Here is a 15,367-nt window from a genome sequence, read left to right as displayed (position 1 = left end):
TTATTTAGGAATAAAGTGAGAGAAAAGAGCTCCTGGTTCATGCCAGTAGGGGACAAGAGAGCCCCAATAATCTGTTGAATAAAAGTGGGGAGAGTGGGCATCCTTGTCTTGTCCCAATCATAGGGGAAAAGCTTTCAGTTTCTTGCTGTTAAATATGATGTTGGCTGTGGGTTTGTCATATATGGCCATTATTATGTTGAGGTACTTGCCCTCTATACTCATTTTGTTGAGAGTTTTTATCATGAATGGATGTTGAATTTTGTCGAATGCTTTTTCAGCATCTATGGAGATGATCATGTGGTTTTTGTCTTTCTTTTTGTTGATGTGGTGGATGATGTTGATGGATTTTCAAATGTTGTACCATCCTTGCATTACTGGGATGAATCCCACTTGGTTGTGATGTATGATTCTTTTGATATATTTTTGAATAGGATTTGCTAATATTTTACTGAGCATTTTTGCATCTACATTCATCAGGGATATTGGTCTGTAGTTTTCTTTTTTGGTGGGGTCGTTGCCTTATTTTGGTATTAGGATGATGTTGACTTCATAGAATGAGTTTGAGAGTATTCCCTCCTCTTCTATTTTTTGGAAATATTTAAGTAGAATGGGCATTATATATTCTCTGTATGTCTGATAAAATTCTGAGTTAAATCCATCTGGCCCAGGTTTTTTATTTTTCTTGGGTAGTTTTTTTATTACTGCTTCAATTTCTTTGCTGGCAATTGGTTTGTTTAGATTTTGTGTTTCTTCCTTGGTCAGTCTTGGAAGGTTGTATTTTTCTAGGAAGTTGTCCATTTCTTCTAGGTTTTCCAGCTTGTTAGCATATAGGTTTTCATAGTAGTCTCTAATAATTGTTTGTGTTTCTGTGGGGTCCATCATGATGTTTCCTTTCTCACTTCTGATTCTGTTGTTGTGTTGATTCTCTTTTTCTCTTAATAAGTCTGGCTAGAGGCTTATCTATTTTGTTTATTTTCTCAATGAACCAGCTCTTGGTTTCATTGATTTTTTTCTATTGTTTTATTCTTCTCAATTTTGTTTATTTCTTCTCTGATCTTTATTATGTCCCTCCTTCTGCTGACTTTTGGCCTCATTTGTTCTTCTTTTTCTAATTTTGATAATTGTGATGTTAGACTATTCATTTGGGTTTGCTCTTCCTTCTTTAAATATGCCTGGATTGCTATATACTTTCCTCTTAAGACTGCTCTTGCTGCGTCCCAAAGAAGTTGGGGCTTTATGTTGTTGTTGTTATCAATTTCCATATATTGCTGGATCTCCATTTTAATTTGTTCATTGATCCATTGACTATTTAGAAGTGTGTTGTTAAGCCTCCATGTCTTTGTGAGCCTTTTTGCTTTCTTTCTACAATTTATTTCTTGTTTTATACCTTTGTGGTCTGAAAAGTTGGTTGGTAGGATTTCAATCTCTTTGAATTTACTGAGGCTCTTTTTGTGGGCTAGTATGTGGTCTATTCTGGAGAATGTTCCATGTGCACTTGAGAAGAATGTGTATCCTGTTGCTTTTGGGTGTACAGTTCTATAGATGTCTATTAGGTCCATCTGTTCTAGTGTGTTGTTCAGTGCCTCTGTGTCCTTACTTATTTTCTGTCTGGTGGATCTGTCCTTTGGTGTGAATGGTGTGTTGAAGTCTCCTAAAATGAATTCATTGCAGTATATTTCCTCCTTTAGTTCTGTTAGTATTTGTTTCACATATGCTGGTCTTCCTGTGTTGGGTGCATATATATTTATAATGGTTATATCCTATTTTTGGACTGAGCCCTTTATCATGTAATGTCCTCCTTTTTTGTCTCTTGTTACTTTCTTTGTTTTGAAGTCTATTTTTTCTGATACTAGTACTGCAACACCTGCTTTTTTCTCCCTATTGTTTGCATGAAATATCTTTTTCCATCCCTTGACTTTTAGTCTGTGCATGTCTTTGGCTTTGAGGTGAGTCTCTTGTAAGCAGCGTATAGATGGGTCTTGTTTTTTTATCCATTCAGTGACTCTGTGTCTTTTGATTGGTGCATTCAATCTATTTACCTTGAGGGTGATTATCAATAGGTATGTACTTATTGCCATTTCAGGCTTTAGATTCGTGGTTATGAAAGGTTCCAGGTTACTTTCCTTACTATCTTAGAGTCTAACTTAACTCACTTAGTATGTTGTTACAAACACAATCTAAAGGTTCTTTTCTATTTCTCCTCCTTTTTCTTTGTCCTTCATTCTTTATATATTAGGTATCAAATTCTGTACTTTTTCTCTATCGTTTCATTGACTTTGGGGATAGTCAGTTTAATTTTGCATTTGCCTCACAATCAGCTGCTCCATCCTCCCTACCGTGATTTTACTACCTCTGGTGACAACTATCCAACCCTCGGAACACTTCCATCTATAGCAGTCCCTCCAAAATAGACTGCAGAGATGGTTTGGGGGAGGTAAGCTCTCTCAGCTTTTGCTTATCTGGAAATTGTTTAATCCCTCCTTCAAATTTAAATGATAATCTCACTGGATAAAATAATCTTGGTTCCAGGCCCTTCTGCTTCATGGCATTAAATACATCATGCCACTCCCTTCTGGCCTGTAAGGCTTCTGCTGAGAAGTCTGATGTTAGTCTGATGGTCTTTCCTTTATATGTGATCTTATTTCTGCCTCTGGCATCTTTTAACAGTCTGTCCTTATCCTTGATCTTTCCCATGTTAATTAATATGTGTCTTGCTGTAGTCTTCCTTGGGTCCCTTGTGTAGGAGGATCTGTGGATCTCCATGGCCTGACAGAGTATGTCCTTCCCCAGATTGGGGAAGTTTTCAGCAACTACCTCCTCAAAGACACTTTCTATCCCTTTTTCTCTCTCTTCTTCTTCTGGTATCTTTATAATGTGAATATTGTTCACTTGGATTGGTCACACTGTTCTCTTAATATTCTTTCATTTTTAGAGATCCTTTTTTTCTCTCTGTGCCTCAGCTTCTTTGTGTTCTTCTCTAGTTTCTATTTCATTTATTGTCTCCTCCACCGTATCCAACCTGCTTTTAATACCCTCCATCATGTTCTTTAATGATTGGATCTCTGACCTGAATTCATTCCTGAGTTTTTGGATGTCTTTCCGTACCTTCATTAGGATGTTGATGATTTTTATTTTGAACTCCCTTTCAGGAAGAGTCATGAGGTCCATATCATTTAAATCTTTCTCGGGAGTTGTATTAACAATTTTACTCTGGACCAGGTTCCTTTGGCATTTCATGTTTGTATTTGGCGCCCTCTAGTGTCCAGAAGCTCTATTCTGGAGCTGCTCAGCCCCCGAACCAATGTCAGGGGTCGCAGCGGAGCGGTACTGGTGCCTGTGGGTAGGAAAGAACTGTTCCCCGCCTCCTGGCTCCTGTGCCTGTCTCCACTGATTGAGCCAGTGGGCGGGTCACACATGTATAAATTTTTGTCCCAGAGCAGCCAGATACGGATCCCTGCTTTCCACAAGCAGCCAGAATCACAGTCTACCCAGGAACTCTGCCTGTATTAACTTTCTAACGTGGTAGTCATGTGAGTCTCATGAAAGCACCATGAAATGTAGGTTTTTGCTCCCAGAGCAGATCTCCAGAGCTAGGTATTCAGCAGTCCCAACCCTTCCACTCTCTCCCTGCTCCATTTCTCTCCCTCCCTCCTGTGTGCTGGGATGGGGAGGTGCTTGGGTCCCATGGAGCCACAGCTCTGGTACATTACCCTGTTCGCTGAGGTCTGGCCTTTTCTCCAGGTTTATGCAGTCTGATGCCATCCTCTTTCCTGTTGCTCTCTCAGGATTAGTTCTGCCAATTAAATTTTCTATTTGTATCCAGTTTTAGGAGGAAGCCTCTGTCTCTTCTCTCACACCGCCATCTTTAATCCAATCTCCTCTTTTATAATTTTTAATGTAATATTTATTGTGGTTTTCCTCAAAAGACCTTAAATCCCACTATACTAAGAACTTGACCCCAGTCTAAAAAGAACTTAAAAGTTAAGGCATCTGTGTAAAAATAAATATAATGGTGTAAAGGAACAGGAAAACTGAGACAGAGTTGTAGAAATAGGAGAAGAGATTTGGAGACAGTGAATTTCTAAGAGATAACTGAGAGTTTTATGGACACCATGGATCAGTAACCTAAATATCTTTACTTTCTTTTTTTCTATGTAATATTGTTTTGGTAGTTACAACCACAAATTCTCATCATATCAATTTTGTTTAACCCATTCGTTCTCTCTCACCAGTAAGGCATTTGGAATGAGAATCATTTATATCCACAAGCATGGGTAATTTTGGATCCTGTAACTGAAGTATTTTTAGGAAAATATAATTCAGTTACTGGAAACCTCAGGCAATGAATTTTGTTTTCAATATTTTAAATTAAAAATATTATTAAGTGTATGTTTTCCCATTTTACTTCAATAGAAAATATTGAAAGTAATTGAGCCCTTACTTTTTGACTCAGTTTCATTTGGAACATCAATTGCTATACTGTGCTATAAAATAATAGTGCTCACAACATGGTAAAGTACATGGGGTGATTTTCTCTTTTGCTTAAGAACACCAGACTATTTATGGTTTCTTACATTGATTCTATTATATTTTTCCTGTCTTCCTTTTTTTAGTGAGGAATATTTACTGAACATTCTTTGTTTTGGTGCTATCAAGTTGCCTCCAACATCAATCCCTTATCTACCAATGCTCCTCCTGCTTTATTATTTCTAATTTGTTATGAATGAGGATACCAGATTTGCTAAAATTATGTATAAAATACGAGAAGGGTGTTTTAAGGTCAAGGGTTGTCATTTCAGTAAAGTACATAGGTCTTGTTACATCTATGTTGGCTGCTTTCTGGACAAATAAGGTTGCTAGATATCTGAATTTCACAGGCATATGATATTCTACTGCATTTTATTTTTTTGATGGTCACATAATATACCTAGTAAATTCTAGATATGTAAACCAGAAAGTTACAAAAGTAAGCCATGAATTTGCAATGTGCTAAGATCACTTTTAAACTTCCTCTGTTAAGATAGGTGTTATAACAAGAACACAGTAGCTTGTTTGTTTTCTTTGAAATATTACTCAGAGCTGCCCTCCAGATGTAGTAGTTCTTAAGTTCAAATTTTACTGATTCATTATGCTTTTCCACCGAAAGGTTTGAAATGTAATGCTGATATATTTTTATAAGAATTATGAGCAAGTATATCATGCTTCCTCTGCATATTTTTCATATTTAAAAAACCATAATACCACAGATCTTGAATATTTGTAAAATTCACTTTTTTGAACTTTCATTGAAATTATATTTATCCCAAAATAATTCTGTTTAAATATTTCTCTGGCATATACACTTTAAAACTTTTTAGTTTTTCTCCCTTTCCTCCTTCTTCTATGACATATTCATTTGTAACTCTGCTTGTAATTCCCATCTTTGCTGTTAGTAAAACTAAATCAGAGTGAGTTTAAAATTCCCATGTGAAGCAAAATGGAGCATCTCAGTCTCTTGAACATTCTATTTATGAGGTAATTACCAACAGAGATGACCACTTCAGGAGTTTCTCATCATAGTGGAAGGAGAATGTGCTTTGAGGTCAAGTAAAATTGATTTTGAATCCTTACTCTGCCACTTACTAGCAGGATATCATTCTAGAAGCTGCTTAATATTTCTGAATGTCAGTTCCTTCATTTATACAATTAGAAAAATAATACCTTGCAAAAGAGCTATGTAGGTAAAACATATAGTGGGGATTCCATACATATTAGATTGTATTTATAGTATTACAGCAGTATTCCTGTTGTATATAGTATAAGTAAACATTGTATATTGGATAATTTATGTTGTCTTCAAGAACATATTACACAAAAGTCAACCAAATACACCCTGCACCATGTTTATGTGAGGCTAGTTCATTTAATTTTTTTACTTATTTGTGTTTAAAATTTCTCCATAGATTAACGTGTTTTGTAGTTTATAATATGATAGGCATTTTGAAATAATTATAAAGTATATTAATCACATTATGGGACACAATATATCATTGTGTATTTTAAGAAGAATCAAAATTCAGTCTAATAATACTAAGCTTATGTTAATACATTACTTACATAAAAGTATATATTTTGTAATTGGATCCTAAATGCTAACCACTTGTATTATTTTATTAGTTATAATTTTTCTGTTTATAAAAGTAATATATAATCACTACATAAGTATAAAGAAAATAACTACCATAAATTAATGACAAACTAGGAAAAATATTTGCAACTTTTGATGAAGTGTTGCTATCTCTAGTAGAAAATTGCTCATATAAATTAAATTAAAAGACAAATACCCCAATATAAAAATGAGTAAAGATAACAGATAAGCAAAGTAATATAGTCACCATAGAAATGCAAATCAAAACAGTAATTATAAAGTTGTTATTAACTCCTAGGCTAGTAAAGACTACAAAAAGATAATGCAATGTGTTGGTGAGGGTGTGGGGAAACCAGAATTGTTATACATTAGAGGTTACTTTGAAAATATCAAAAGCCCAATGGTTACCTTTCTTAGATAGCACAAAGATGCATGTACAATGATGTATATTGCAGTATGGTTATACTAGTGAATATTACTAAAAGTAATCTGGGAATATAACAATATTGAAATTTAGCAAGTTGTGATATATTCAAAGAGTAAGTATATTAGTTTAACTACACAATGAGCATTTTCCAATGTCATTAAGTATCCTATTTTAGATATGCTTCCAATTTTTCATATAATAAATATATCATGACCATCATTGCATATAAACTTTGTTTACATCTATGATTATTTGTTAAGATAAATTCCAAGAAGTGAAATTACTAGGACTAGGGATATAAACCCTTTTACGGTTCTTGCTGCAGGCTAATTAGATGGATTTTGAGCATAAGTGGATCAATAATACAATTTTGTTATCAAAGTTACTAGATTTTTATTAAATGGGAGTCCCTGGTCATCTCTGAACTTAAAATTTAGTTATTTGTCTATTTATTGTATCTTATTTCTCTTAAATTTTTATAGACCTGTGTTCTATGTTAAATAAGAATACAATGTATCTCATAGAAATTGTTCTTTCTCTTTTTTTGTTAAGAACTTTTCCACTAAATCATTTTTTATCCTTCCAGACGTGGGTTGGCAATAAGAGAAGAAAGATGAGTAGTAAGAATTCTGAATCAGGAGCAGCAACAGCAGGAACTGTTTCTGGTACCTCTTTGGCAGCTCCAGACATTACAGTCAGAAATATGGTTAACATTGCTCGACCCTCAAGCCAACAGTCTTCTTGGACATCTGCCAATAAGGATGTCATTGTAACTGGCATATACAGTCCAGCTAGTTCATCAAGTAGGCAAGGGACAACCAAACATACAAATACACAAATTGCAGAAGCACATAAAATCCCTCTTCAGAAAACGGCCAGTAAAAATGCAACTGAGTTTCAGTTGCACATTCCCGTTCAAAGACAAGTAGCGCACTGTAAAAATGCCTCCCTGCTCGTAGGTGAGAAAACAATTATTTTGTCAAGACAGACAAGTGTGCTAAATGCTGGCAATTCTGTATACAGTCACAGAAAGAAAAATTATGGCAGTCCTTCAGTGCAAGCCTCTGAGATGATGGTACCTGAAAAGCCATCTGTGTGCCACCAACCTTGCAAAATTGAACCAGTTGGAATTCCAAGGTCATACAAGCCTGAATACACAGGTCAAGGATCACATAACTTGTGTGGGCAAAAGCCACCTATTAGAGACCCTTACTGCAGAACACAAAATTTGGAAATCCGTGAAGTATTTTCATTGGCAGTTAGTGATTACCCCCAGAGAATTCTGGGAGGGAATGGCCCACACACGCCTAGTTCAGCCGAGCCAACTTATTTGTCCATTGCAATGGAGACTGGAGATGCTGATGATGAGTATGCCAAAGAGGAAGAGTTGGCATTGATGGGAGCACAGACACCAAGCTACTCAAAATTTTACGAAAACAGCAGTTCCCTTCGAGCTGAGAACCAAAGTACAGCTTTGCCCGGACCAGGAAGAAATATGCCTAATTCGCAGATGGTGAATATTAGAGACTTGTCAGATAATATACTGTATCAAAACAGAGACTACCACATGACACCACGGACCTCACTGCATACAGCATCTACTACAATGTACAGTAGTACTAATCCATCACGGAGTAACTTATCTTCACATTTTGCATCATCAAACCAATTGAGGTTATCACAAAACCAAAACAATTACCAGGTAATGTGTAAGTTTATTTTTAAAAGGTTTTAAAAGCTTTGTTTGGCATAAAAAGCTGTGTTGCTATCCAGTTAGACTTGAGACCTAGGTCACTTTGCTCATAATTTGAAGGAATTTGAGAATTTTTCTGTTTCAAACTCATGGTTTGGGGTCACCTCTCTGAAGAGTCTTATGTTTTCTTTGACATGAATAAAAATGGTGAGTTTTTCAAGGAATATAAACATTTATTTTGAGAGGGCATCTCTCATATTTATTGATCAAATGGTTGTTAACAACAATAAAATTCTGTATAGGAGAGTCAATGCTCAATGCACAATCATTAATCTACCCCCAGTCTAATTCTCGTCAGTCTCCAATCTTCTGAAGCATAATGAACAAGTTCTTACATGGTGAACAAATTCTTACATAGTGAATAAGTTGTTACATGGTGAACAGTACAAGGGCAGTCATCACAAAAACTTTCAGTTTTGATCCCTCATTATGAACTATAAACAATCAGGTCAAATATGAATATTCGTTTGATTTTTATACTTGATTTATATGTTAATCCCACATTTTTCCCTTTATTATTACTATTATTTTTTTAATAAAATGCTGAAGTTGTAGGTAGATGCATGATAAAGGTAGAAAGGATAGTTTAGTGTTGTGAGAGAGCAAATGTAGATGATCAAGTGTGTGCCTGTAGACTATGTGTTAATCCAAGCTAGATAAGGGCAATAAAACATCCACGGATGCAGAAGATTTCTCTCAAAACAGGGGGTGAGCTTCTAAGCCTCACCTCTGTTGATCCCCAATTTCTCACCTGATGGCCCCCCTGATACTGTGCCTGTCTTAGGTTGTTCCTCCCTTGAGGAATCTTACCCGTCTCTGGCTAACCAATCATATTCCGGGGCCATACAGGGAAATGTAAAGATAGTAAGTGAGAGTGAAGCCATATTGTTTGAAAAGGTTAGCTTTTTACTTCTTTGCATATTTATGCCCTCTGGCTTCTATGCCCAGCATTTGCCTTGAGGTATCTTTACTACTTGGAGGAATTATGATACTCGGTGAATTCGATATGAGGAATGAATTCTATTTAAGGGTTGTAATTAAGAAGGAAGAAGAAAAGCTATAGAGGTAGCAGATGGAAGAAAACATGGGAAGATTGATTATTTCTTTGACATATCTTCTTGTAGAGTAACTTAAGCATGTATAGGACTTAAACTCCTAATTAAATTGTGCACACACATTAACATAATAGGAATACAGTTACATAACCAAAGCAGATCTATAGTTACCAGCAATCTCCAGTGAAGCCAAGAAAATCAATTAGGCACCCTAGGCATTTGTGAAAATTTGTCTATGATATAATGGATATTGTCCAACTGTACTTGAACAGTCTGGGAGAAATCAGACAAATTAAAACAACCCATTCCTGGGAACTGTTCACATCCCATATGTTCTTTTAACAGTAGATAGTCTGTAGTTGTTAGATTTTGGAGCGCTACAACTTGCACTTCTAATTCTTGGTTGAGTTCCAACAGTATAGATCCAGTCAAATTTGTTGTTTTACTGAAAGCACAGGCCAGCTTAGATATCTCCTTCTTCATTCCAATGGCAAGTCCAGGAACCGGTGGGATGAATGCAGCTACAACTGCAGCATCGCCTGGATCTTTGTTGAGGTTTTTTGATGATTATCTTCTGGTATGACTCTTCCAGAGAGTGCTGATGTTGGAAGTTCTTCTTCATATCATATCTTAGTTAATTTTCTGGGTAGCCAAATTAGGCTTTGATCCTCTGTATAAACACAAACAGACCCTTTGCCCACACTTTGATATACCCTTTATACCATTGTGTAGAACTCATCGGAGGTCACCACACAGGAACTGCTTTTTTTTATTATTATTAATCCACACTTACATGACGAATATTTTGTTTACTAGGCTCTCTCCTATACTAGGTCCCCCCTATATACCCCTTTACAGTCACTGTCCATCAGCGTAGCAAAATGTTATACAATCACTACTTGTCTTCTCTGTGTTGTACAGCCCTCCCCTTTCTCCCACACCCCATGCATGCTAATCTTAATACCCTCCTTCTTGTCCCCCCCTTTTTCCTCCCTACCCACCCACCCTCCCCAGTCCCTTTTCCTTTGGTACCTGTTAGTCCATTCTTGAGTTCTGTGATTCTGCTGCTATTTTGTTCCTTCAGTTTTTCCTTTGTTCTTATACTCCACAGATGAGTGAAATCATTTGGTATTTCTCTTTCTCCGCTTGGCTTGTTTCACTGAGCATAATACCCTCCATCTCCATCCATGTTGATGCAAATGGTAGGATTTGCCCTTTTCTTATGGCTGAGTAGTATTCCATTGTGTATATGTACCACATCTTCTTTATCTATTCATCTATCGATGGACATTTAGGTTGCTTCCAATTCTTGGCTATTGTAAATAGTGCTGCGATAAACATAGGGGTGCATCTGTCTTTCTCAAACTTGATTGCGGCATTCTTAGGGTAAATTCCTAGGAGTGGAATTCCTGGGTCAAATGGTAAGTCTGTTTTGAGCATTTTGATGAACCTCCATACTGCTTTCCACAATGGTTGAACTAATTTACATTCCCACCAGCAGTGTAGGAGGGTTCCCCTTTCTCCACAGCCTTGCCAACATAAGTTGCTGTTTGTCTTTTGGATGGCAGACATCCTTACTGGTGTGAGGTGATACCTCATTGTGGTTTTAATTTGCATTTCTCGGATGACTAGTGATGTGAGGATCTTTTCATGTGTCTGTTGGTTATCTGAATTTATTTTCTGGAGAACTGTCTGTTCAGTTCCTGTGCCCAGTTTTTAATTGGATTATTTGTTTTTTGTTTGTTGAGGTGGGTGAGCTCTTTATATATTTTGGACGTCAAGCCTTTATCGGATCTGTCATTTACAAATACATTCTCCCATACTGTAGTATACCTTTTTGTTCTATTGATGGTGTCTTTTGCTGTACAGAAGTTTTTCAGCTTAATATAGTTCCACTTGTTCATTTTTGCTGTTGTTTTCCTTGCCTGGGGAGATATGTTCAAGAAGAAGTCACTCATGTTTATGTCTAAGAGGTTTTTGCTTAAGTTTTTTTCCAAGAGTTTAATAGTTTCATGACTTACATTCAGGTCTTTGATCCACTTTGAGTTTACTTTTGTATATGGGATTAGACAATGGTCCAGTTTCATTCTCCTACATGTAGCTGTGAAGTTTTGCCAGCACCATCTGTTGAAGAGACTGTCATTTTGCCATTGTATGTCCATGGCTCCTTTATCAAATATTAATTGACCATATATGTCTGAGTTAATGTCTGGAGTCTCTAGTCTGTTCCACTGGTCTGTGGCTCTGTTATTGTGCCAGTACCAAATTGTCTTGATTACTATGGCTTTATAGTAGAGCTTGAAGTTGGGGAGTGTGATCTCCCCTACTTTATTCTTCTTTCTCAGGATTGCTTTAGCTATTCGGGGTCTTTGGTGTTTCCATATGAATTTTTGAATTATTTGTTCCAGTTCATTGAAGAATGTTGCTGGTAATTTGACAGGGATTGCATCAAATCTGTATATGGCTCTGCGCAAGGTGGCCATTTCGATGATATTGATTCTTCCTATCCACGAGCATGGGATGAGTTTCCATTTGTTACTGTCCCCTTTAATTTCTCTTAAGAGTGACTTGTAGTTTTCAGAGTATAGGCCATTCACTTCTTTGATTATATTTATTCCTGGGTATTTTATTCTTTTTGATGCAATTGTGAATGGAATTGTTTTCCTGATTTCTCTTTCTATTGGTTCATTGTTAGTGTATAGGAAAGCTACAGATTTCTGTGTGTTAATTTTGTATCCTGCAACTTTGCTGTATTCTGATATCAGTTCTAGTAGTTTTGAGGTGGAGTCTTTAGGGTTTTTTATGTACAATATCATGTCATCTGCAAATAGTGACAGTTTGACTTCTTCTTTACCAATCTGGATTCCTTGTATTTCTTTGCTTTGTCTAATTGCTGTGGCTAGGATCTCCAGTACTATGTTAAATAGCAGTGGGGAGAGTGGACATACCTGTCTAGTTCCCGATCTCAGAGGAAATGCTTTCAGCTTTTTGCTGTTCAGTATAATGTTGGCTGTGGGTTTATCATAGATGGCCTTTATTATGTTGAGGTACTTGCCCTCTATTCCCATTTTGCTGAGAGTTTTTATCATGAATGGATGTTGAATTTTGTCAAATGCTTTTTCAACATCTATCGAGATGATCATGTGGTTTTTGTCTTTCTTTTTGTTGATGTTGTGGATGATGTTGATGGATTTTCGAATGTTGTACCATCCTTGCGTCCCTGGGATGAATCCCACTTGGTCATGGTGTACGATCCTTTTGATGTATTTTTGAATTCGTTTTGCCAATATATTATTAAGTATTTTTGCATCTATGTTCATCTGGGATATTGGTCTGTAGTTTTCTTTTTTGGTGGGGTCTTTACCTGGTTTTGGTATTAGGGTGATGTTGGCTTCATAGAATGAGTTTGGGAGTATTCCCTCCTCTTCTATTTTTGGAAAACTTTAAGGAGAATGGGTATTAGGTCTTCTCTGTGTGTCTGATAGAATTCCGAGGTAAATCCGTCTGGCCTGGGTTTTTTTTGGGGGGGGGTAGTTTTTTGATTACCGTTTCAATTTCTTTGCTCGTAATTGGTTTGTTTAACTTTTGTGTTTCTTCCTTGGTCAGTCTTGGAAGGTTGCATTTTTCTAAGAAGTTGTCTATTTCTTCTAGGTTTACCAGCTTGTTGGCATACAGGTTTTCATAGTAGTCTTTAATAATTCTTGGTTTTTCTGTGGAGTCTGTTGTGATTTTTCCATTCTCATTTCTGATTCTGTTGATTTGTGTTGATTCTCTTTTTCTCTTAATAAGTTTGGCTAGAGGATTATCTATTTTGTTTATTTTCTCAAAGAACCAGCTCTTGGTTTCATTGATTTTTGCTTTCATTTTATTCTTCTCAATTTTGTTTATTTCTTCTCTGATCTTTATTATGTCCCTCCTTGTGCTGACTTTAGGCCTCATTTGTTCTTCTTTTTCCAATTTCGATCATTGTGATGTTAGACTATTCATTTGGCATTGTTCTTCCTTCTTCAAGTGTGCCTGGATCGCTATATACTTTCCTCTTAAGACTGCTTTCGCTGCGTCCCACAGAAGTTGGGGCTTTGTGTTGTTGTTGTCATTTGTTTCTATATATTCCTTGATCTCTATTTTAATTCGTTTGTTGATCCCTTGATTATTTAGGAGCATGTTGTTAAGCCTCCATGTGTTTGTGAGCCTTTTTGTTTTCTTTGTACAATTTATTTCTGCTTTTATACCTCTGTGTTCTGAAAAATTGGTTGGTAGAATTGCAATATTTTGGATTTTGCTGAGGCTCTTTTTGTGGGCTAGTATGTGGTCTATTCTGGAGAATGTTCCATGTGCACTTGAGAAGAATGTATATCCTGTTGCTTTTGGATGTAGAGTTCTATAGATGTCTATTAAGTCCATCTGCTCTACTGTGTTGTTCAGTGCTTCCGTGTCCTTACTTATTTTCTGCCCAGTGGATCTATCCTTTGGGGTGAGTGGTGTGTTGAAGTCTCCTAAAATGAATGCATTGCAGTCTATTACCCTCTTCAGTTCTGTTAGTATTTGTTTCACATATGCTGATGCTCCTGTATTGGGTGCATATATATTTTGAATGGTTATATCCTCTTGTTGGACTGAGCCCTTTATCATTATATAGTGTCCTTCTTTATCTCTTGTTACTTTCTTTGTTTTGAAGTCTATTTTGTCTGATATTAGTACTGTAACCCTTGCTTTCTTCTCACTGTTGCTTGCTGAAATATGTTTTTCCATCCCTTGACTTTTAGTCTGTACATGTCTTTGGGTTTGAGGTGAGTTTCTTTTAAGCAGCATATAGATGGGTCCTGCTTTTTTATCCATTCTATTACTCTGTGTATTTTGATTCATGCATTCAGTCCATTTACATTTAGGGTGACTATTGAAAGATATGTACTTATTGCCATTGCAGGCTTTAAGTTCGTGATTATCAAAAGTTTAAGGTTAACCTCTTTAGTATCTTACTGCCTAACTTAGCTCGCTTATTGAGCTGTTATATACACTGTCTGGAGATTCTTTTCTTCTCTCCCTTCTTATTCCTCCTCCTCCATTCTTCAAATGTTGGGTGTTTTGTTCTGTGCTCTTTCTAGTAGTGCTCCCATCTAGAGCAGTCCCTGTAAGATGCCCTGAAAGGTGGTTTGTGGGAAGCAAATTCCCTCAGCTTTTGCTTGTCTGGGAATTGATTAATCCCGCCTTCATATTTAAATAATAGTTGTGCTGGATACAGTATCCGTGGTTCGCGGCCCTTCTGTTTCATTGCATTAAATATATCCTGCTATTCTCTTCTGGCCTGTAGGGTTTCTGTTGAGAAGTCTGATCTTAACCTGATGGGTTTTCCTTTATACGTCACCTTTTTCTCTCCAGCTGCATTTTAAAACTCTTTCCTTGTCTTTGATCTTTGCCATTTTAATTATTATGTGTCTTGGTGTTATCCTCCTTGGATCCTTTCTGTTGGGGGTTCTGTGTATTTCCGTGGTCTGTTCAATTATTTCCTCCCCCAATTTGGGGAAGTTTTCAGCAATTATTTCTTCCATTATACTTTCCATACCTTTTCCTCTCTCTTCTTCTTCTGGTACCCCTATAATACAGATATTGTTCCTTTTGGATTGGTCACACAGTTCTCTTAATATTGTTTCATTCCTGGAGATCCTTTTATTTCTCTCATGTCAGCTTCTATGCATTACTGTTCTTTGGTTTCAATTCCATTAATGGCCTCTTGCATCTTATCCATTCTGCTTATAAATCCTTCCAGAGTTTGTTTCATTTCTGTCATCTCCTTTCTGGCATCTGTGATCTCCCTCCGGACTTCATCCCATTTCTCTTGCATAATTCTCTGCATCTCTGTCAGCATGTTTATGATTTTTATTTTGAATTCTTTGTCAGGAAGACTGGTTAGGACTGTCTCCTTCTCTGGTGTCTCTGTGATCTTGGTTTGCCTGTAATTTTGTCTTTTCATGGTGATAGGAATAATTTGCAGAGCTGGGACTAGT

The 15,367-nt window shown here is 36.6% G+C and overlaps 1 protein-coding gene across 2 annotated transcripts in view; it reads left to right on the top strand.

Annotated features, from left to right (window-relative positions):
- The window catches only part of HDX (highly divergent homeobox), a 288,979-nt gene that overhangs the window by 27,856 nt on the left and 245,756 nt on the right, over positions 1 to 15,367 (top strand). For both annotated transcript variants that reach the window (XM_073227782.1, XM_037004817.2), the window contains one exon: positions 7,141 to 8,256. In XM_073227782.1, the coding sequence (XP_073083883.1) occupies positions 7,141 to 8,256 (1,116 nt within the window). The remainder of the gene's footprint in view (positions 1 to 7,140; positions 8,257 to 15,367) is intronic.

Source organism: Manis javanica, chromosome X (genome assembly GCF_040802235.1).
Source record: "Manis javanica isolate MJ-LG chromosome X, MJ_LKY, whole genome shotgun sequence".
Classification (NCBI taxonomy): domain Eukaryota; kingdom Metazoa; phylum Chordata; class Mammalia; order Pholidota; family Manidae; genus Manis; species Manis javanica.
Note: the sequence above shows the minus strand (reverse complement) of the source record. Positions and strands in the feature narration are given on the sequence as shown.